Source organism: Apodemus sylvaticus, chromosome 6, assembly GCF_947179515.1.
Source record: "Apodemus sylvaticus chromosome 6, mApoSyl1.1, whole genome shotgun sequence".
In the NCBI taxonomy this organism is placed as follows: Eukaryota; Metazoa; Chordata; class Mammalia; order Rodentia; family Muridae; genus Apodemus; species Apodemus sylvaticus.
Genome location: NC_067477.1, coordinates 14,021,571 through 14,043,541, shown reverse-complemented (window position 1 = coordinate 14,043,541; position 21,971 = coordinate 14,021,571). Strand labels below are relative to the sequence as shown.

The 21,971-nt window shown below is 53.1% G+C and overlaps 1 protein-coding gene and 1 long non-coding RNA gene across 2 annotated transcripts; one reads left to right on the top strand and one right to left on the bottom strand.

Annotated features, from left to right (window-relative positions):
* Positions 1-754: 754 nt before the first annotated feature.
* Positions 755-11,138, bottom strand: Slc25a29 (solute carrier family 25 member 29). Its single transcript, XM_052185037.1, has 4 exons — positions 10,901-11,138; positions 6,773-6,816; positions 2,719-2,802; positions 755-2,435 (listed from the first exon to the last, which is right to left on the bottom strand). Exons 1-4 carry the CDS (start codon positions 10,932-10,934, stop codon positions 1,677-1,679), a joined length of 921 nt encoding a protein of 306 aa, XP_052040997.1. The 5' UTR covers positions 10,935-11,138; the 3' UTR covers positions 755-1,676.
* A 180-nt stretch (positions 11,139-11,318) lies between these two features.
* LOC127686951 (uncharacterized) lies at positions 11,319-13,356 on the top strand. Its single transcript, XR_007978300.1, has 2 exons — positions 11,319-11,864; positions 12,742-13,356. It is a non-coding gene; the product is annotated as an uncharacterized LOC127686951 (long non-coding RNA).
* The last annotated feature ends 8,615 nt before the right edge of the window (positions 13,357-21,971 follow it).

The window sequence follows — 21,971 nt, the reverse complement described above, 5'->3', positions numbered from 1 at the left end:
GGAAAGTACAGCTATGTAGCGTCGAGGGTGATAGGGACACTGGGTGCCCTGTGGCCCAGGCCCTATCCAGACTGCCCTTGAGAAACCATCACTAGGCTGAACAGCCAGGGAAGGCCTCCCCTTCTGTACCCCCTGCCCTGGGAGTTATCACTTGTTTTCCTATACATGAAGGAGAAGAGAAAGGCCAAGATGGGGCTCAGGGTCAAGCAGACACTCCTCTCTGGCCTTCCGTCCCGAGAAGCTGAACACATGCGATTTTATAAACCGTAGTTAGGTTCTAAGAGGCGTGACGGCAATGCTGGCCCTTCCCTCATCTATACTGAGGAGCCTTTGGGCCTCCGCCTGGGAAGAGCCTCCAGGTACAGCACAGGTAGCTATGGGAGGCAGAGACATCATGTGGCAGGCTAAGGAGGCTTCTTCCAAGAAGCCCTCCCTCCCTGCTGCTGAACTGAGAACACACCAGATGCCCGATCAGTGCATAGTTCCACCCACACCTTTCCTCCTCCAGGGGTCCCCCACCACAGGCCTCCAGTTTCTGGAATGACAGCCAATGTTTGCTAAAGGGCCTGTTTGTCACCTTAAGTTACACTCCTGCCTCTATCCATGTACCCACCATGTGGACCAGGAAGGCTTCGATGTACCCTTGACCTGCTCCAAGTCACGTGGGCCAGCTTCAAGTACACAGGCCATGGCCACTGAATCCTGGGTTAGGAAGGAAACCAAGTCCCTTGGACCATGCAGAGAGAGGCTCCACGCGCTTAGAAAACAAGACTTTATTCCTTTAGAGGACAGTACAACGGTGACAGACAGCCAGAGCTCAGTTTCCCCCGCTCAGGCAGTTCCAAACTGGCAACTCTGTACTGGTGCCAAGACCTCTGTGCATCCATGGGCACTGGTACTGACGATGCCCAGAAAGACTACATTTACTGAGAAATGGCTCGATCCCACACTGTTCTCCTGGGCCCTCTGCCTGCCTACCATTGTGAATCCTGGCTGGCAGTAAGAGAAACCAGACATCAGCTGACCCAGGTCCCCATCTTACAGACTGCTAGCCTGAGGCTCAGAGGTGAGAGGACTCTGTCTTCCCACAGCTGTTACACAATTTCCCTGTGGAGACATTGAGGCTGGTGGCCTGTCTGCTCCCACTCAGGCCCTACACTGGCGCTATCCTCGACAAGCTAGGTGCCAGGGTCCCACCCCTGCTCTCCATACAGTTCAAGGGCGGCGGTGAAAGTCAGGCACAGAGGTGTTACTTTGCAACACTGGGAGCACTGCATGTGGCCCTGGGAGCACTGCATGTGGCCCACTGTCCCTCACAGTAAGAAGTGGCCAAGTATTTTCAATGGGACTCAGTCAGTGGAGGATTTGAGGAATGGGTGGGTCCTTGGCCAGCTTGTAGGAGCTGGGCCCTACTTCCTCACCCCTGGGAGTGCTGGACTTGGAAGATTCTGACTGGTAGTTCTGTCTGCACAGTGCAGATTTAGCTAGGCTTGGGTTGATCTTTCTGAAAGTACCACGTATGAGGAAAAGCCCCATTTTACAGCTAAGAAATAGGAGGCCAGTGGGGTCGAGATGGCCGGCATCACAGGCCAATGAGGAAGATTGGCCGAGGAGTCATAGTCTCTGTGTCAAGTTCCAACAAAGTGGCCCTGGGTAAATTGGTGGGACAGACAGCATCACAAACTGGAAGGCTGGGCCATGGCGGGCCCAGCAGGAGTAGTAGAGGTGCCCGGAGCTGCCTCACTGTCTACCTGAGCCTCCTCACCCCGGGTATATGTAAGCACCACAGTGACTGTGGCGAAGGTGGCAGCATTGACCGGGAAGGCACGCAACAGCGTGGAGGCCAGCCCTCGTGTGAAGACTTGCCAGCCCTCAGCCTGATAGCTCTGCCGCATGCAGTCAACGATGCCGCGGTAGCGAGGGCTTCCCTGCAGCCCGTCGGCTTGCAGTCGTGACTTAACCACGTCCATAGGATAGGTGGAGAGCCAGGATGTGATGCCGGACGTGCCGCCCGCCAGCAGCAGCTTGGGCACCAGCAGGCTGTCACCTGGCTCGCAGCCCATGGCGCGCGTCAGCACGTCGTAGGTGAGGAAGTAGACGCCAAAGCTGGGCGTCTCCCGCAGAAGTGTGGACACCATGCCTCGGTTGATGCCGCGCAGGCCCTCGTGCCGGTAAATCTGCACCAGGCAGTCCAGGGAGCCCTTGTAGGTACGGGCAGCGCCCACGGCCTGGAGCTGCAGCCTCGTCTTGGCCAGTTCCATGGGGCAGCAGACGACACACTGAATGGCACCCGCTGCTGCTCCAGCCAGGAACTGATTGAGCGGTGAGTCTTGGCCCAGGGCCCGGAGGGTGTTACCTTGTACCCCAAATACCAGAGCATTGATGAAGGTGAGTCCCATTAGTGGTGAGCCCAGGCCTTTATACAGACCCAGCACCTGCAGAGGCAGAAATGCCCTCAGAGATGAGAGGTGCCTCCCCTGCTTTGGGAAACCGGCCGTTCTCCTGGGGCCCTCCATACAGGAGTGGCAGCCCCTCCCACCTGACTAATCACAGGCAGCATGCAGAATTCTGTTAGATGTAAAGTCCTCCATCCAAGACACCCCATCGATCAACTCACACAGCCACGCCCCCTCAGGGATGACCCGAGGCCTTTTCTGAGCCTCCAGCGCCCCCTGGCTTGCTCCTCCAGCCCTCCAACTGCCCCGCCCAGGCACTCACGCTCTCCTGCTTGATGATGGACTGGAAGCAGTGCAGCGTCCCCCGGTACTGAGGCTTCTCCGTGCTCTGGACTTGCAGGCGCACCTGCAGGGCAGGGCAGGGCCAGGAACCAGGATCAGACAGAGCCACGGAAGCGATCCCCCTGGCCTGCAGTGCACAAGCCTGGCAGCCTCATAGCTTTCTGTGATCTGGGATCCTAGGGTGGGGCTGGGTTGGGTGTCTGAGCGCTAACAGCCACTAGGACAGCCAACTGCAGATGGGCTGGGAATCCCCAAAACCTCCGGCAAGAGGAGGAGGGCTCTCTCCTTGGCACTACCACCAGACCAGGTCTTGGGACCAACCCTTGCTCAGGTGACTCTTGTCATGACATATGGGGATGAGGCCAAAGGGAGTCCCAGCCTGCTATCCCACCGGTAACCTCCATCCGGGTGGGATAATGGGCCTCCATTCTGCCCCTGCTTGGTTCTTGCTAGTAGCCCTTTGACAACCATGAGTCATGAGCAGTGACAGACAGCTAACAGCCTCCTTAGGGACTCCAAGACTTGGGGACACTGCCAGGCCTAGTGGCCCAGAACCTCTTCCACGTCAAAGCACTCTTTGTTGCCTGAGAGCTTATCTGCTCTGGATGCACTGGCCTTTCTGGTGGCCTGAGGAGAGGGGCGTTTCCTAGGCTCGGAATCCACGTTACTGCTGTGGGGAAAACTAGGTCACATCGTGTTCCCAAGAGCTAGCAAGAATCAGGAAGGGTCAGGCATGGGCTGGGGTTGTAGCTCAGTGATAGAGGGTTTACCTAGCATTGGAAGGTCCTGGGTTTGATTCCCACCACCACAAAAGTAAACAAGGAGCTGGAGAGGTAGTTCAGTGATTAAGAGTACTGGCTGCTCTTTCAGAAGACCCAGGTTCAATTCCCAGCACCCATTCTGTGGCTCAAATCTTCTATAACTCCAGTTCCAGGGAATACCCTGGAACAATGCCCTCTTCTGGCCACCATAGGCATCAGGCATGCACATGGTACACAGACATAAAGAGACAGACAGGCAAAACACACATATGCATTAAAAAACAACGAACCAGCCGGGCAGTGGTGTCGCACGCCTGTAATCCCAGCACTCTGGGAGGCAGAGGCAGGCAGATTTCTGAGTTCAAGGCTAACCTGGTCTACAGAGTGAGTTCCAGGACAGCCAGGGCTATACAGAGAAATCCTGTCTCGAAAAAACCAAATCCAAAAAACCAACCAAACAAACAAAAAAACCAACCAACCAATCACCTTTGATAGATAGTTTGCTTGAACACAATACCAGTGGCCCAAGAGGCGAGGGGTGTGTGTGGGCATGCAAACTGATTTTCTGAAAGAACACTTTTCAGGTCTCCATGGGCAGTGGGGTGACTCCTGTGACTGAAGAGCTGCAGAGGGGTGGTAGTGGCCTCAGCAACTCACAGGAGTTTCAGCTTCCAGGACAAAGGTGCTTTCTTGCCGAGAGGCCTGCTTCAGGAACTAGTCCCAACTAACTCAGCATCGTCAGCCATGCCCGGCTAGGAAGTCAATCCAGGGCTCTTATTGGCTGGGCACAGCTGTGGGAGGAGTCTGAGACTTTTGACCACAAGATATAAGCTCACTGCCATTTGACCGGAGCAAGGACCTGGGTGTCCGGACAGTGCTGACGTGTTGAGCAGCTGAGTGGGCAGGCTGACCAGGTCTCCATCCTTGCAAGCCTATGAAGAGGATTCATGGGCCACTGCTTGCCGAGAGAGTGTAGTCTGCAGCCTTCTCCTGGGGGTGCCTGCTGTGGGATGATAGGTCTGTGCTGTCTGTGATGTAGGGTTTTTGTTGTTTTCTTTGTTTTTTGTTTTGCTTTGTTTTGATTTGGTTTTTCGAGACAGGGTTTCTCTGTATAGCCCTGGCTGTCCTGGAACTCACTCTGTAGACCAGGCTGGCCTCGAACTCAGAAATCCTCCTGCCTCTGCTTCCCAAGTGCTGGGATTACAGGCATGCGCCACCACTGCCCGGCCTGTGGTGTGTTTTTAAGAAGATAAAGAGAAATGGAGTATGTTCTATGGGGGTGTGGTCAGGTGTGGGGGAAGGAGGTGTCTCAGCAGGCCCAGGCCGAGGCATCTCTTCCCCCTGAGGGAGCAGCCACACGGTGGTATAGTATAGGCTAGAGTTTATTCAGGGCACGGGGAGGGGAGCTAAGAGGGTAGTAGAGGTAGAGAAAGTCAGAGACACAGAGAGAGAGTAGAGAAGCAGAGGCTGGCCATGATCCCTTTTATAGCGGATCAGGCCTGCCTGGCTGTTTCCAGGTAACTGCAGGGGGTGGAGTTCAGACAGAATGCTAACATCTAGAGCTTGAATTAACCCATTAACAGGACTCCAATTATCCTGGCATGTGATGGACAACAAGACTTTAGTGACCTCACTTTCCCCTCAGTGCACAGATGTCTGGTCCCGGGTCAGGCACTAAAGCAGCAGCAGAGGAGGCCTGGACCAAGGACAGTGCTTTGTAAGGTCAAAGCCAGTATACAAGGCCAGGCCTTTACACCCACACTGGAAGAAATCCCAGATCTGAATAATTGAACGCCTTTCTTTGCCAACAAATCCCTGGTTCACTGAAAATAAAAAGGGGGTGGGGCGGGGGAAGAACCAGGAAGTGAACCTCAAGCCAGCCTGAGATGCGTTCAGCCTCGATCCAGCCTTGCCCTCACCCAAGCCGAGAAAGAGCCGGCTTAGTGTCTACCAAGTATAGGCCTGGTCTTGGTACAGAGAGCCCGGAGCCCTCCTGCCAATCACAGGCCACCTGGGCTCCAGGAAAACAGCAGGGGAATAACTGGAGCGTTTTTTTCTTTTAGTTTTTGGAGACAGGGTTTCTCTGTGTAGCCCTGGCTGTCTTGGAACTCACTCTGTAGACCAGGCTGGTCTCAAACTCAGAAATCCCCCTGCCTCTGCCTCCCAAGTGCTGGGACTGAAGGTGTGCACCACCACCGCCCGGCTAACTTGAGCATTTACAGCTGCAGCCACAGGAGACATTTGCACAGGGGTTTTCCACTGGAGGATGTGGATCTGTCTCCTTCACAGGGATCCTAAGAGCCCGGAGCTCCAGTTAATGGAGGTGTGATTTAGAGGAGGCTCCTGCCCCCAGGGCTTCCACGTTCAGAGCCCTGGCCATTTGAAAGTGTTGCTCCTTGGTACCTTTGGGTGGCACGGCCTCGCAGGGACATGGCAGCATTCAAAATACTCACATGACAGCACCCGTCCATGAAGACTGCAAGAGAGATCCCCTCCGCTCTATTTCACGTGCTTGGGGCGTGGTCCTGCTAGAACAGCTCAGGCCGCCCTCAAACTTGGATCCTCCGCCTTAGCCTCCCAAGGCTTCTACCATGGTCTCTGCCACCACACCCAGCTGTGTGGCAGGCTTTCCTAACACAAGCTGGCCTCAGAATCTCGGTTCTCCCCAGGGCTGGGATTCCAGGTGCGCTACCACAGCTTGCCCAGCAGGGTACTAGTCCTCACATTTCTGCGGTTTTTGAAACTCTTAGCTTTTTTTTTCAGTAATATGCTGGGCGGGGGAGGGCAGTTAACAGGACACTCCGCCGCTGACGATGGCACTGGGTGATCTTCCAGGAGCCCTGGGCTCAACTCCCAGAATCCACATGGCAGCTCACAGCCACCTATAATTCCAGTTCCACCAGGCACACATATGACACACAGACAACACATGCAGGCAAAACACATAAACTAATGGAATAATTCGATGAAGATGCTAGGGAGACTCGACATCAGAAAAGGGTGCGCTTCCTCCCTCTGGCTGAAAAGAAGAAAACCTGCCCATCACCAGCTCAGTCACTGCCAGCCAAGTGACGCAATTGCTTGGCTGTGGGCTCAGGATGCAGCCCAGCCTCTGGGAGGACGCAATTCCAGGAGGCAGGGTTAAGGCAGCCTATTCGGTGGCCAATAGCAGCCCTGCCTTCATTCAAAACCTAGGGATGACTTTTACTGTATTCCTGGGACAGAAACCCTGCAGGCCTGTCCCCACCATCTGTGCCTCCACGAGAGACTCACCTTGACTGTGTCAAAAGGGTGTCCCACAATCACACCTGCCACACCTGGAAGAGAAAGGTGTCTGTGACCAAGTGCCTCGGAACTCTGCAGAATCCTAGGGGGCGTGAGGTTCTGGAAAGGAAAGCTTGGCCTTCTGTGGCCAAGGGAAGGAGACCCTGCGCCCAACCTAGGGATTCCTGTAATGTCCCCTCTGGTACCAAGAGCCAGCCAACATGCTGATTAGCTCAAAGCATTTGTCCTTTCCTTCTCCTGCAGCTCCTTGAGGTGATGTGTCCCCTAGGGAACTAACTGTACAGCTCGAGTCCAGTGCCTAAGACAAGAGGCTCTTGAGCATGTTGGAGTCAGAAGAGTCGCTGGGATTTGAGCCTTCCTTCTGTTATTTATCTTCGGGGCATGCTCACAAAGGGACTCATCATTTTGGCCTTACTCTGCTCACCTGAAAGACACTTAATACACACATACACATACACACACACACACACACACACACACACACACCCTCTGTCTAACTTGGTGTCTGTCTCTCTCACTGTGTCTTTCTCTCTTTCTCTCTCTCTCTCTCTCTCTCTCTACATTCCTCTCTGACTCTATCTCTGTGTTTCTCCCTCTCTCTCTGTCTTTCTCTGTGTCTCTGTCTCTCTCTCCCTCTCCTTCTGTCTCTGTGTGTCTCTGTCCCTATCTCTACCTCCCTTTCCCACTCTGTCTCTGTGTGTCTCTGTCTCTCCCTCCCTCTCTCTGTCTCTGTGTGTCTCTGTCTCTACCTCCCCCTCCTTCTCTCTCCCTCTCCGTCCTACCCACCCCCCTTGGTCTTCAGGGTGGCGTGAGGATCTCCTAAGAGCCACACTACCGGAGTCATCCTCAGTTTATTTATCACTTAAGGGTCTGCCAGAGACCCCACTCCCAAGAGCAAGCTTCACCCTCCTCGAAGGCTAAAGAACATTCCTCAGAGTGCCATACGGGTAGTGAACATCGGTGAGTCCCTTCACCCCCACCCTACCCTCTGCAGCCCAATGACCCCATTTCACAGAAGGAGAAACAGAAGTCAGCTATGCTTCCTGGGAACATGTGCTGAAGAGACTCTTTGGGGCTGGTGGAGCGCCTGCTCACAGGGCTCGCGATCTTAGGCTCCTCCCTAAGCTACAGCACAGGAAGAAAGAACTCCCCTTCAGGTGCTAGTGCTTCATGTCTAACCGCATCAGCTGCAGTTGGGCAGTGAGCATCAACATTACGAACTGCTGATTACTGTTCTCGGTTCGTACCGATCCTAACCCTCCCTCCTGCTATGAACTCATTGGAAAATGAGCAAAGCAGGACAGAGGAGCCCACAGGAGCCCAGGTGGTGCATCCCTGGAGCCTGGCAGGGAAGTGATGAAGCGGGACATCCCGCTGTGCCCACCCACCCACCGCCTTGGGCCTGTGAGGGTTGGCCACAGATCCTGCCGTGGCGTTAGGGTAACATTGGCTCCAAACTCGTGCCTTGCATCCTTCTGTGATGTCCACCCTGCTCCGTGTGTCTGTCCTTTTCCTTTCTTTCTTTTTGAGACGGGGTCTCACTAGGTCATGCTGGCTAGCCTGGATCTCCCTGTATAGACTGGGCTGGCTTCAAACTCACAGAGATCAGCCTGTCCGTGGTGTGTCACTCACTTTGCCCTTCCACTGTTGTGCTCTTTTATTTCAGTAAAACGCTTTCTACTAACACTTCCGTCTTTACACAGGCAAAAAGGTTTGCCACCCCGACCCCTCGCCCACCGCAGGTCCCGCTGCTACCTCTTTCCCATGACTTGTCTCAGCTTGGAGCCTGCTGGGCTACAGATCCAGTGCTGCGGGCAAGAAGCCGACTGCTCACCCTCTCCTTACCGTTCTCTCCGACGCCTCTGAGATTTTATGTGTGGACTTTAGAAATGTCACCGGGGGGTGGCTAGGGCGTGCCTGTGTCTTTAAAGCAACCCTGCTTGGCACTCCACCAGCCTTCGAGTTGCAGATTCATGCCCCGTTCCAAGCTGGGGAAATTTCCACTGTTGCCTGTCCTCACGAGTCACCATCTCCGGGCAGGCTCCCATGCTCCTGGAGCCCCTCACATCTTCCCAGTGTTACCGTTTTCTGGTGGTGGGACCTTGTTTCCTCCCTTGGAGAGCCACAAGTTTTCACCTGTTTTTTAACTGGTTAGGGATTGCTGGGGCAAAACCAGGACCTCACAGAGCAGAGCGGCCTAGCCCCTGCTTAGCGCTTTTTCCATTTTTTCCGTTATTTGCAAATCCTACTCCTGGATCGTCTTTTCTTGGGCTAATCTGGATCTCTTAGGGCTTTGGAAAGCCTAGCACCCATGGCTGGTATGCTGGGCATCTGGGTATGGCCTGTTCGCCTTCCCCCCTTTCCCACCGAGGGCAGAGTCCAGCTGTGAGCAGCTGCTCACAGGTGCCAGCAACAACAGTCTTAGCCACTTCCAAAACACGGCAGAGACCGTGAAGCCTCTTACCTTCCCCAAGGGATTCCCAAGCTGGCAGGCCTTGGCTACCAGATAGCGTTCTACCAGAAACTAGCCAAGTCAGGAATTTGCCATGCCCCCCTCAGAAAAGTTAAAGGCAGGATAGGATCGTCCTGGGCCAATCAGGCACACCCATGGTGCATTCTTCCTCTGGAAAGAGACCCTACCACCATCCTGTCCTTCAGAGAAAAAGGACCAACGCCAGAAGGAACCAGGCTGACACTTCAGAAGCCTGATCCCCAACTGTCTCAGAGTTTGTCTGACAGCATGCTCTGACCAGCGCTGTGCAGTGATGGGTACCTGGAAGGCAAGTCTGGGGTACACTCAGATCCTTGTCTGCCCCACAGCTGCCCTACCCCCTCAGAGAGGTTGAGTGCGTTTCCCACCTCACACCCATTTCTTTGCTTACTAGATGAGCCTCGATCTGTAGGCGACCTCCATCTGCTCACAGACCTACCCTGTGGTACTTCACCTAATTGGGCATCTCTACACACCCTGGGTGAGAATGCAAACCCGGGCTGGAGACAGGGCACACGACTACCCTGAGACTGTCTGGGTGAAGATGGATGGGTGTTCCAGGCAGGGAGGGCCTACTTGAGGAAATGCCCATGGGGTCGTAGGATGGTGGGGGTGGTCAGAGTCTCTAAGCAGGCCTGGCTTCAGGGTGAATATATGCTCCCCAGATCAACTGTACTCACCAGGCTACTAACAGAGAGAACCCTGGCCCTGGGGAAACTGCAGTACAAGGGGGTCTTGGCTATAGAAGGGGTCTTGGCCATAGAAGATGCCCTTGCCTGTCCTGTTACAGCTGGAAGCTAAGATGGGGCTCCTTCTGGGTCTCTAATTCCCCCAGGCTTGTAGAAATCTCTGGGCTTTGTCCCTTTCCCACGGCTTACAGAAGAAAGACTCCGTGGCAGTCTGGTGGTTCTCAAGCACTCTGTGGGCACTTCCGTGCCCTGGGAAGGCATCCTGTCAGACCAGCCTTCTCCACCCAGGAAGAAGCAAGCACAGATTAAGCACCTAAGGCCAACTCCAATCTGTTCCTGGCAGGACCTTTCCGGGTAGGGCGATGAAGGCTAGTGGATGAAGACAGCAGGACAGGTGGGTGAGGAACTCAGCCTTATATAACCTGCCAGACCACTGCCATCTCAGTCGACTTACCTGGAATCCCAGTGGCTAAACCAGGCTCCCTATTTAATACTTACTAAATAAACTAACTCTCTAGGTAAAAGGAAAGGCAGTAAACGTTCAACAGGTCATGGGCAGACCTGGCCTGCTCTCAGCTTCGAGTTCTCTCCAGTCAGGTTGACATGACCACTGATTTGACAACTCGGTGGACCGCCTCCCCTCTCCCGAGCGCTCCAGCAGCTTAAAGCATCTCGTGGGAAGCGCTGGGCTCCTGGGGTCGGGCCAGCCCTCTAGGAGGTCGCGCGGTGTCACCTGCCTCGCTCGGACAGCTGCGGGAAGGGAAGGCTCAGCAGCCTTCGCGCCAGCATCCTCCTGTTCTGTCCCTACCTCCGGACAAGCCGCGGTGTTGCTGGGATCCCCAGACCTTGTACCCGGTGCGCAGGGAAGGGTCAAGAAAACACCTGTCCCCGCGTACCAGGCAGGTTGCGCGCCTGGCATGCGGGTCATCTCCTTACCTCCGGCGCATCCAGCCAGGAAGTCGAGCGCCATGGCCCGGTCCGGCGACTCCGCTGAGTCCTACTACTCCTCGGGCCCCGGTCCGCGGCTGGCCGTCGTGACTTCTGCTATCTGGCCTCCGGGCGCGCAGCCGGGGCAGGGTGGCAACTGGGTGGCGACTCCTAGAAAAGCGCTTCCCTGGCGTCCAGCTTGCGGGGCCTCACCTCGCACCGCGCGCACCGCCCCGCCGGCCTTAGCCCCCCGCGGGGGAAGAGCGCAACCAATCGGTAAGCGAGGCGCGGACACACCCTGCGCTCCGGGTGCCGCCGCCGCGCCTCATTGGCTGGGCGCGCCTGGAGGGTGTGGCCTCGGGCGCGGCGGGCGGGGGCGCCTCGGGGCTCAGTAGACAAAGACTGTGCTTCTCGGGCCCGCCCGCGCGGCGCAGGGAAGGGGCAGTGCGGTGGGCACACTGAACCCTGGAGCCCGGAACCTCCCCACTGCACGGTCCGAAGGGCGGCGCTCGTTCTGCTTCGACCCCGGGGCCCTTCACGGCGTTTGGATGCGACTCTCCCAACCTCAACCTCATCGTCCTTGCCTGTGTCAAGGGGACACAGTGGCGAGTGCACACGTGGAACGCCGCGACTCTCCCAAGGCCTACTATGGTCTTGGACTCAGCTAGCTGTGAAAGTTCGAGAACGGCCGCCCACTTGGAGGGGCCTCCAAGGCCCCGGATCTCCTTAGGCGAACGCGCCGAAGGACTGAGGTCTCAGTGCACCCAGGCAGAGGCAGGGACTTGAGTTTGAACGACGCAGAAACGTTTTCAAACAGAAGGGGCCTGTGGATGGGGCCTGTGGATGGAAGGGTGCCGCCAAGGCCGATGTGTTCCTGGGAGCCGCCCGCAGGCCAGATCAGGGGCGCCGGCATCTGGCTGCAGCTCTGGGCCTTGGGACAGGGTGAGCTAGGTGCAGGACAAGGAGCCAGCAGGTATTAAAGTTGAGGTAGGGTAAGAACCCGTCGTGCCGCCCCCCATCCCTACCTCCACCCCCACCCCCAGTTGTGCTAATATCTACAAGAGCAAGGAATCTTGACGCAGATCCAAGTGATGGCTACAGCCATCCATCCCGGGGCCTCTGCTGGTGGTGACTTTCTCTTGAGCTGAGAGTGGAGTAACAGACTCCTCGGAACTGGGCGTTGTGGGATGGCAGATCCGGTGGAGGGGCAGATCTGAGGCCAGGGACCCCAATGCTTTTTGAGAGGTGGTGTTTATTTATCCTTAGCATTGAATGGACCCTTCGTGAAGCCGACACCCAAGTCCAGGCCTGCTGACCCCTAGTCCAGTGCTTGTGGTGGCTACTGGGCCCTGAACTAGGGGTCTGGAGACCTGGGTTTGATCTCCACAGGCTTTGAGTCATCTGGATACCTTCTGAAGGCAGGTGGTAAGAGGAAGGTACACACCGGAACTGGGGTGACTGTAGGATCCCTCCCGAGGCTTGTACCATTAAACCAACAATCCCCATCCAGGGACTTAGCCATAAGAATGCCCTTGGGGCCGTGGTAAAAGCTCGCCTCTCCACCCTGGTTTCTGGTTCTAACTAACGGGAGGGCAGCTGACGAGACAAGAGCTCTTTCTGCCTGTGGCTTTGAGTCAAGATCTTGATGTGTAGCCCAGGTTGGACTAGAACTTGACACCTTCATGGTGCTGCCTCCTGAATGCGGAGGCTACGGGTGCGCGCGTTCGAGACCACTTGGTTGCTTTTTCTTCCCCTGGAGGTGGGGCTCGGGGTCTCATGCATGCTGGGCGGGGCAGGAGCAGAATTTGCTGAGCTTCATCTCTTCCTTTGGCCCTTGTTTTGTTTTTAAGAGAACATGCATCAACAAGCCAGCGAGAGGAGGACGGGTCGGAACGTGGGCGAGCCTGCTTTCACACGGATGTCATGCCGGGGAGCTCTGACCCTCGAGGACTTCAGGAGCTTCATAGACACACATGGGGGACTCCATAGTTGAGCTTCAGAGCCACTGGAGGGAGGGCCCAGAGATAGCCCCTGTAGGGATCCTGGGGGAACCCCTTGGGCAGCCTTCTAGGTACCTTGTAGGCAGAGAGCATGGGTTGTGGCCGGCTGGTATTGTATCTGGACTTATTAGGTTTGGGGACAAAATGTGTGAGGGAATGGAAGGCTAAGATGAGGTCGCATGCTACCCTGGGTAGGTCAGGATCTGTCCTGTGTGGCCAAGTGTGGCCCCTGGGCCTGCTGGTCTGCACTGCCCAGCTTGGGGGGCAGACACCTGAGCCAGACATCCTGCTATCCGAGAGCCCTGTGCACAGGCTGTCGATGATCTGAAGCCTTAGACAAGCTGGGTTCTTAGCTGGGAAGAGACCAGAAGGAGTCCTGGAGCCCAGATCCTGGGGCTGTGTTGTTTGATTGTTTGCTTATGTTTTACAAGGGTGAAATTACAGCAGGAGTGTATCACCTCTTCAGACTCTGCCCCACAGGTACTGAGGTCTGTTTAGCTCTGAGAGTCCCGGTTAGCAGTAGGAGAAAGGCAGTGTGGGAAGGGGCTGTCACTCCCCACAGTGACATGTTTGGAAATGTCTTTCTTGAGTTCTTACATAAGATAGGGTCAGTGTAGAAACAGAGCCAATCATAGGCAAAAAGGAGCACCATGCCCTTTGATCCCCCTGCCCCGGAGGGTCTGTCAGTCAACCCCTACTTCACCTGCTCAATGCCAAGAACACAGGACAGCCCGTAACACCATGGCCGCATCCACTCATCTTCCAGCCTTCTGCTCAGTTCTAGTTTGTACACCAAGCTCGTTCCTGCTTATGCCTGTATGAAGGCTGGCACCTTCTGGGAAGCCCTTCCCCTAACCCTGAATAGCTCTAGAACGTTGAACTCAACCCAATTCTCTCTCTCTCTCTCTCTCTCTCTCTCTCTGTCACACACACACACACCCACATACACACACACACTGGATATCCTCCTGTTGCAGCTCCTAGGTGGAAATCACACACACACACTGACACACTAGATATCCTCCCATTGCAGCTGTAAGTGGAAATCCTATACGCACGCGCGCGCACACGCACACATGATGGCATTAGGAAGAAGGGCCTTACTGACTAACTGTGTCTCCTGTCTCCACAGACACACGGCTTGTGAAAGACAAGCAATGGGTGCTTCCAATTGTTTAAAATGTATTTTTTAGAATTAAAAACCAAACTCCTAGGGGCAGGGGCGTCTGGAGAAACGGAGCAGGTAAGAGCACTCCAGCCTTAGGGGATCCAAGGCCCTTTTCTATTTTCACACATACCCACACATAAATAAATATATAATAACTTTTTTTTAATCCTGTAAGGCTGGATGTGGTAGCTCACATCTCTAATCCCAGCACTCAGGAGGCAGAAGTAGGCAGATCTCTTAGGACTTCAAGTCCAGCCTAGTCTACATAGTGAGTTTTAAGCTAGCCAAGGCTACTACATAGTCAGGGTTCTCTAGGGCAGCAGTTCTTAACCTGTGGGTTGTGACTCCTTTATCAACCACTAGCTCCAAAAATATTTGCATTATATCAACAAAATTACAGTTATGAAGTTACAACAAACAAAGTTCATGGTGGGGGGGGGGGTCACCACAACACTGTATTAAAGGGTGCAGCATCAGGAAGGTTTGAGATCCACTGCTCTAGAGGAACAGAATTTATAGAATGAATCTCCCCCTTCTCTATATATAGAGAGATAGATATATAGCATATATAGGTATATATCTATATAGATATATAGTATATATCCATATCTATATCTATATATATGATTAGAATGCCTTATAAGCTGTGGTCCTGCTAATCCAACAATGTCTACCAATTGAATGGAAGGTCCAAGAATCCAGGTCAGGCTACAAGGTTGGATGTCTCAGCTGGTCTTCAGCATACACTCAAATCCCAAAGAAGCAGCTCTAATGCCAGTGAAGGACTGGACTTGCCAGCAAGGGTGAGAACTGACAGAGGGACCGAGCTTCCCTCGTCCGTGTCCCCTACACAGGCTGCCAGTCAAAGGCGTGGCCCAGATTAAAGCTGTGTCTTCCCGCCGTAAATTATCTGGATTAAAAGAGTCTTTGCACCTGAAAGATTGGATTAGAAATGGATCTTTCCTCTTTAAAATAAGCAAGATCCCTCACAGGTGTGCCCCTCCATTTTAGGGTTTTAGTTAATTTCCCATGTAGTCAAGATGACAATCAAGAATAGCAGGGTGAACCTCAGAGGTGGAGCACACCTGTAATCCCAGCTCTTGGGAGGCAGAGGCAGGCGGATTTCTGAGTTCGAGGCCAGCCTGGTCTACAGAGTGAGTTCCAGGACAGCCAGGGCTGTACAGAGAAACCCTGTCTCAGAAAAACAAAAACCACCACCAACAAAAAGGACAGCCATTGGAGCTGCCTAGTGAGGAAAACCATGAATCCTCTAAGGAGAGGCAGGCTAGATGGAGTAGCGGGTGAAGTACCCGCCACCTGAGTCTGGTTCTTGGGACCCATATGATAAAAAGAGATCACCAACTGCCACCTCTTGTCCTCTGACTTTCATACTTGTGGTGTCACATGGATGCCCCCACATACTCAGAAAATAAATGTACTTAGGGCATAAAGATTCCAGTAAGAGGCTGATAGGGTGTAGTTGGTAAAGTATAGACATGAGGGTCTGAGGTTGGATCTCCAGCAGAACTTAGCACCAGAAGGCTGGAGCAGAAGGATCATCCACAGGTTCAAGGCCAGCTTGTGCTACCCAGTAAGAGCTCTTCTCGGTTAGTGGTCAAGCCACCCTGAGGAGCCAGGGAAGGGCCAGAGGGGCAGCTTCACAGGGGTAGGAAAGAACACTGAGCCCAGATCAGCTAGCTCTCAGCCTGGCAGGCAGCCTCAGAGGAGGCTCAGACCGGTTCGTCTGGCTGGTGTGCCTTGATGTGAGTACCCACTTGAGGCTTCCAAAGGGGAAGTGAAGCATGGAGTTCCTGTACAGCCAGATCAGACTCCCAGCCCCTGAGCAGGGGAGGCAGCTTGCCCTGAAGCCAGCCTCCTCCACCTGCCTTAAGTGCTTTGGAGACGATGTCTCGGAGTTCTAGAATGCTTGGGCTTGGCAGTCTTGCCCGGCACCTTGGTTTCAGTATGTGTGCTTTGAGCTGGGGAGGGATCCAGGGAGCAGGCAGTATTTAACTCTGCTGACGTCCTGCTACCCATGATGCTCTGGTTCCAGGAAGTAGAGAATGAGGATTCATTTAATAAATGCGCCAGGGCCCTGGGCGGAGGTGTGCGGGAGCCCTGCATTTCCAACAGTTCCCCTGGGGTCGGCTCTTAGTTCACCAGAGGCTGCCTTGGCTTGCTTTAGAACCCACTTGGTCTTCAGGAGTCAGCAGATACTAGAAACTCAAGATGGTACTTGGTATGAATAGCAATAAATAAACAAAATACAAACATACACACACACACACACACACACACACAAATAGGCTGCTGGGGCCCTGCTTGGGATCCCTGCCCCCAGAACTAGAAGGTCATAGGAGTCCCTCACAGGTGTCTGGCCATAAGTCCTTCTGGCCATGCCCCCCCCCACTGGGCTCACACTGGCACACTGGCAACCTGCTGATGCCAAGGGCAGGCTGTTCCCAGCTCACAGTCAGCATCAACAGACCCTGGAGGACCGTGGCCTCAGGAAGACTGTGTGCCCTGCACAGGCTTGATTTGAGGTGCGGTCAAACTAGTTGGTGTTGGCACCATAGGAGGCAGGAGAGGAGGGAGGGGCAGTTGGCAAGGAGGAGGCTGTGTCCTGAACTCAGGCTGGTCACTGTCATAGTGGGCATGTCGCTCCTTAAGTATCAGATGTGGCCAACGGGAGCCCTGGGCAGCTCCAGAGACTGAGAGGGGGAAGGCTAAAGAAAGATGTCTAGTGTTGGGCTGGTGATGTGGCTCAGTGGTTAAGATCACTGACTGCTCTCCTGAAGGTCCTGAGTTCAAATCCCAGCAACCACATGGTGGCTCACAACCATCCGTAATGAGATCTGACGCCCTCTTCTGGGCTATCTGAAGACAGCTACAGTGTACTTACATATAATAATAAATAAATCTTAAAAATAAACCAAAAAAAAAAAAAAAGATGTCTAGTGTCTTGGAACTAGGGGTTCTGTGAACTTTTGTGGGGTTTTAGGCCATGTCCACACTTGTCCTGCTTTCCCTCCTAGCCTTAGAGGCAGCCCCGGGCGGGGAGATCAGCTTCTCTCTCCCTTGTGTGGGGTTGTGTCTGCTCCATCAGGCTTTTGTGCCAGGTGGGGTGGGAAGCAGGAAGGGTGTGGTTCATCTCTGAGTGTAGCCCCTGTGAAGGTCTTTCTGATCACGGCGAGGATGTCTGGCCGCTAGCAGGTGCTACACAGGAAAAGGTCTACTGCCCCAGGCTGCTGCTACCCCACTAGCCATGTTTCTTCTGTTCCTGGCCAGGCCACGCCTGCACGTATGAAATGTGACCCACTCATGCCCCTGGCTCCCTGGAGCCGACTCTGAAATATACTCTTGCTGCTGCGTGCCAAGAAGGCCCTTTCAGACAGTTAGCTAGCTCCTCTTTGGCCTCCAGGGCCCCTCTGAGGACGGCCTGTGCACTTTGCAGCCGTGGTTCCTGGCTCTTCATAATAATTTGCAAGTGTGCCTCCACAGGGCTGGAGAGATGATCCGGTGGTTAAGAACTGTTGCTGCTCCTCTAGAGGACCTGCGTTTGGTTCCCAGCACTACGTTGGGTGGTTCACAAATCCCCGTAATTCCTTTTTCAGGAAATCCAATACCTTCCCTGGCCTTTATGTGTTTGGGGTGGGGGTGCACATGTCTTTTAAAAAAGCATGTCTACAAAATCCTTGGCACTCTCTCCTTAAAAGGTGGGGCCTAGGGGCTGGGGATGTAGCTCAGTGGTTTAGCACTTGCCCTGCATTCATGAGATACTAGGTTCCGCCCCAGCATTGGACGGTGAGAAATTCGAGTCTGTCTTCTTCCTGCCTGTACTGAAAGGTCTGTGCCATGAGGAAAGCGAAGCCTGGGATGTCTGTCTAGGCAGTGACGATCTGTTGTAAGTCGTCTGGCTGTCTTAGTTAGGGCTTTACTGCTGTGAGCAGACACCATGACCGTGGCAACTCTTATAAGGACATTTCATTGGGGCTGGCTTACAGGTTCAGAGGTTCAGTCCATTATCAGCAAGGTGGGAGCATGGCAGCATCCAGGCAGGCGTGGTGCAGGAGGAGCTGAGAGTTCTACATCTTCATCTGAAGGCTGCTAGTCGAAGACTGGCTTCCAGGCAGCTAAGACTAGGGTCTCAAAACCCATTCCCACGGAGACACACCTACTTCAACAAGTCCACACCCACTCTGACAAGGCCACGCCCACTCCAATAAGCCCACACCAACTCCAACAAGGCCACATCCACTCCAACAAGGCCACACCCACTCCGACAAGATCATACCTCCAAATAGTGCCACTCTGTGGGCGGAGCATATACAAACCATCACACTGGCTTACAGTCACTGGCTGAGGTCATTCCTGTGGGTGCTATGGTCATGTATAAGAAGAAGTGGATCCCTAGGTACCCAGGTGAAGACACATGGACAGGAAGAGGAAGGAAGGAAGGAAGAGGAAGGAAGTTGAAACCCAGGAATGGAAACGTTGGGGGCTGGGGAGATTGCTGGCCCTGCTCTTGCTGAGGACCCAGGTTTGGTTCCCAGCACCTGCGCTGGGTGGCTCACAGCCATCAGTGACTCCAGTTCAGTGACCTCATGCCACCTTCTGGCCTCTCCAGCACTTGCATGCTCATGGTGCACATAAGAACAATCACACGTGTGCACATAAGAACAATCACACGTGTACACATAAAATACATTTTAAAAGATGTTTAGGGGGCTGGAGAAATGGCTCAGTTTAAGAGCACTGGCTGCTCTCCCAAAGGTTCCCAGTTCAATTCCCAGCAACCACATGATGGCTCACGACTATCCGTAATGAGATGCGAAGCTGTCTTCTGGTATGTCTACAGACAGCGACAGCGTACTCATATACATAAATAAATAAAATAATAAATTTAAAATAAATCTAAAAAAAGATTTTTAAAAAGAAAGAAAGACTTAAAACTCATTGTGCTGGATATGGTAGTTTGTGTCTGTGCTTTCAACACTCAGGAAGCTGAGGCAGAATTTCTTTTTGAGATAGCATCTCAAGTAGCCCAGTCTGGCCTTACATTGGCCATGTAGCAATGAATTTCTGATCCTCCTGACTCCAACTCCCAAATGTTGGGGTTACAGTCATCTGTCACCATGTCCAGCAGGAGTTTGCAAGGTCCCTTTGTGTCGAAGATCCTGAGGCCTGGGCTGTATAGCCTCTCAAGTTGTGTAAAGCAAGAAAGTTAAGCAAGAGGGTGAATAGAATGTGTTCAGACCCTCTGTGGTGGCTCAGAAATCCTGTGTTCTCCTAAGAGCCCCATGTGGTAGCCCCAGGCATGGGCTATGATATCCAGGTGAAGGAGACCTAAAGGTGGCCTAGATACCAGTAATAGCTACCTAGCCCATGGCAGGTTGTGGCCCCATCAGACACCCCCTGGGCCTTTCCTGTTGACCTTGCAGACTTGAGATCTGCTGCCTACTAAGGAAGAAACCAAGGCTCGGGGAGGTTGTCTCCCTGGCAGAGGTCTCTTCCTTCCTTGCCACAGTCTCGATCAGCTCCAGCAAAGAAAAGGGGGTGGCCCCAATATTTCACAGGCCCCTTTGTGATGACAGTCACTCTGGAAGGAGGCGGGTCAGGCACAGGCAGCTCCATGGTCTGTCTGTTCCTCAGCTGCTTTTATCACAGCCTACAGCAATCCTTACCTTCCATGGCTTCGGGCAGCCTTTAGCCACTCTCTCCCATACCGTCCTCCTATCATCCTGGCCTTTGTCTGTCCCTCAGGTGTCTACCTGTCCATCTGTCCATGCTCCATCTTTGCCTCCAACCATGTCTAACTTACCCATTATTCTGTTTCTAGCAACCACCTTCCCCTTGCTTATCTATCCATCTATTGCTTCATCTCTGACTCTGCCTTTTTGTTGCTCCATCTGTCCATTTCTACCAATCTGCTTAGTGAGGGTTTTATTGCTGTGAACAGAGACCGTGTCCAAGGCAACTCTTATAAGGACAACATTTAATTGGGGTTCAGGTTCAGAGAGTCAGTCCATTATCTCCAAGGATAATGGCAGTATCCAGGCAGACATGGTGCAGGAGGAGCTGAGAGGTCTACATCTTCATCTGAAGGCTGCTAGCAGAATACTGGCTTCCAGGCAGCTAGGATGAGAGTCTTAAAGCCTAAACCCACAGTGACACACCTACTCCAACAAGGCTACACCCACTCTAACAAGACCATACCCACTCCAAAACAAGGCCGCCCCCCACTCCAACAATGCCATACCTTCAAATAGTGCCACTCCCGGGGTCAAGTACATACAAGTCATCACACCATCCATTTTCCCCTTGTTTATCTGTTCACCCATCTGTCTGTCTTCCATCTATTTTCATCCATCCATCCTTCCATCCATTCCACCCTCTATCCAACTTCTTTTCTTTGTTTATCTGTTCACCCATCTGTCATCCCCCACCCAACCATCCCTCTGCCCATCCATCCATCCATCCTTCTCTCCCATCATCCCTTCCTTCCTCTCCTCCCTACCTCTCTATTCATCCACCCCATCCATCTGCTCACTAAACTGTTCTCATCTCTTTCCACGTAACCACTCAGCAGCAATTCACCCTGAACCATGTGCTACAAATGTGGAGAAAGGCCAGCATAGCCATCAATGTCTATGAGAAGTTTACAGCCAGTGAGCAGCTAGCACAGGCAGCCATACCGCTAGGGCGGAGTTGTGCTTTTGGTGAGTCTGGGTATATTTATTCAGAAGACAAAGTGCTGGAGAAATTAGGCTCTGGTGACTTAGAAAACAGGACTGACCCAGGGTTGCCTTTCCAATTCATACTACTTCTGTTCTCTCTTCCTGATAATCTAGGTGTCGTGTGACTCTTCATAGGGCAATATAAAGAAAAGCTTCTCCATTCCTGATATACACAGCATCAGCATGCTCAGGCATAGGTAAGATATTAAGACATAGATGAAATGCTAAGGCCTAGGTAAAATGTTAAGGCCTAGATGAGATGTTAAGGCCTAGGAACTGTTACTTGGCTAGCCTGCCATTATAAGAAAACTTTCTCACATGCTGTTTCTGCTGTTACTAGGAAACTTTCTTATGCCCAAGTTGATTGCATATTCTGTTATGTCCTGTGCCCTGGGAAACCAATCATGATAGAAGTCAATAGAACTGTTGTGTATAGCTACCCACAAAAAAGCTTGGACCTGGATCAACCACCCAACAGCGCTTCGAGTACCTGTGTATGTGTACTATGGTATTTGCTTTTGTAAACTTCTCCCAAGATGGACCCCCAAAATAAGAGCGATATCTGCATTAATATTTGGAATAAGACTTCCATTTTGAGTTGAGGAACAATTAAGTTCCCGAGACCTCCCTGGGAACTGGCATCCTACTTGGCAGAAAGAAACATGTACCTGGGTAACTGACATCCTGGTTGGCAAGTTAAGACATGAATGTTAGACAAGGCAAGTCCCCTGCCTCAGTTGAATACCCCAACAAACGGGAGCAAGATGAGTGTACAACAAAGACATATTTCTAAGGAAATCCCCTATTCCTAAACCCTGATTGGTGGAATAACTTAGCACAGATGTTTATAGATCTTAGGCTTAAAAAGTCCTATAGAATGCCAGGCAGTGGTGGTGCACACCTATAATCCTAGCACTCTGGGAGGCAGAGGCAGGCAGATTTCTTAGTTCGAGGCCAGCCTGGTCTACAGAGTGAGTTCCAGGACAGCCAGGGCTATACGAGAAACCCTGTCTCGAAAAAACCAAATCCAAACGAAAAACAACAAACAAAAAAGCCCTATAGGATCTTGACTCAATGTCACAGTCAGCTCCCCCTACCCCAAGTCTGACCTGTGGCCCTGATCAGTCAGTCTTGGGATGTGGCATTCAATAAACCATCCCTATTTAACTGAAACT

Excerpts from the sequence above, each read along its gene's own strand:
- Slc25a29 (XM_052185037.1), bottom strand. The coding sequence starts at position 10,934 with ATGGCGCTCGACTTCCTGGCTGGATGCGCCGGAG. Across the intron at positions 2,803-6,772 it reads ACCCTTTTGACACAGTCAAG|GTGCGCCTGCAAGTCCAGAG; the intron begins GTGAGTCTCTCG and ends CCTGCCCTGCAG. Across the intron at positions 2,436-2,718 it reads CCATCATCAAGCAGGAGAGC|GTGCTGGGTCTGTATAAAGG; the intron begins GTGAGTGCCTGG and ends CTGCCTCTGCAG.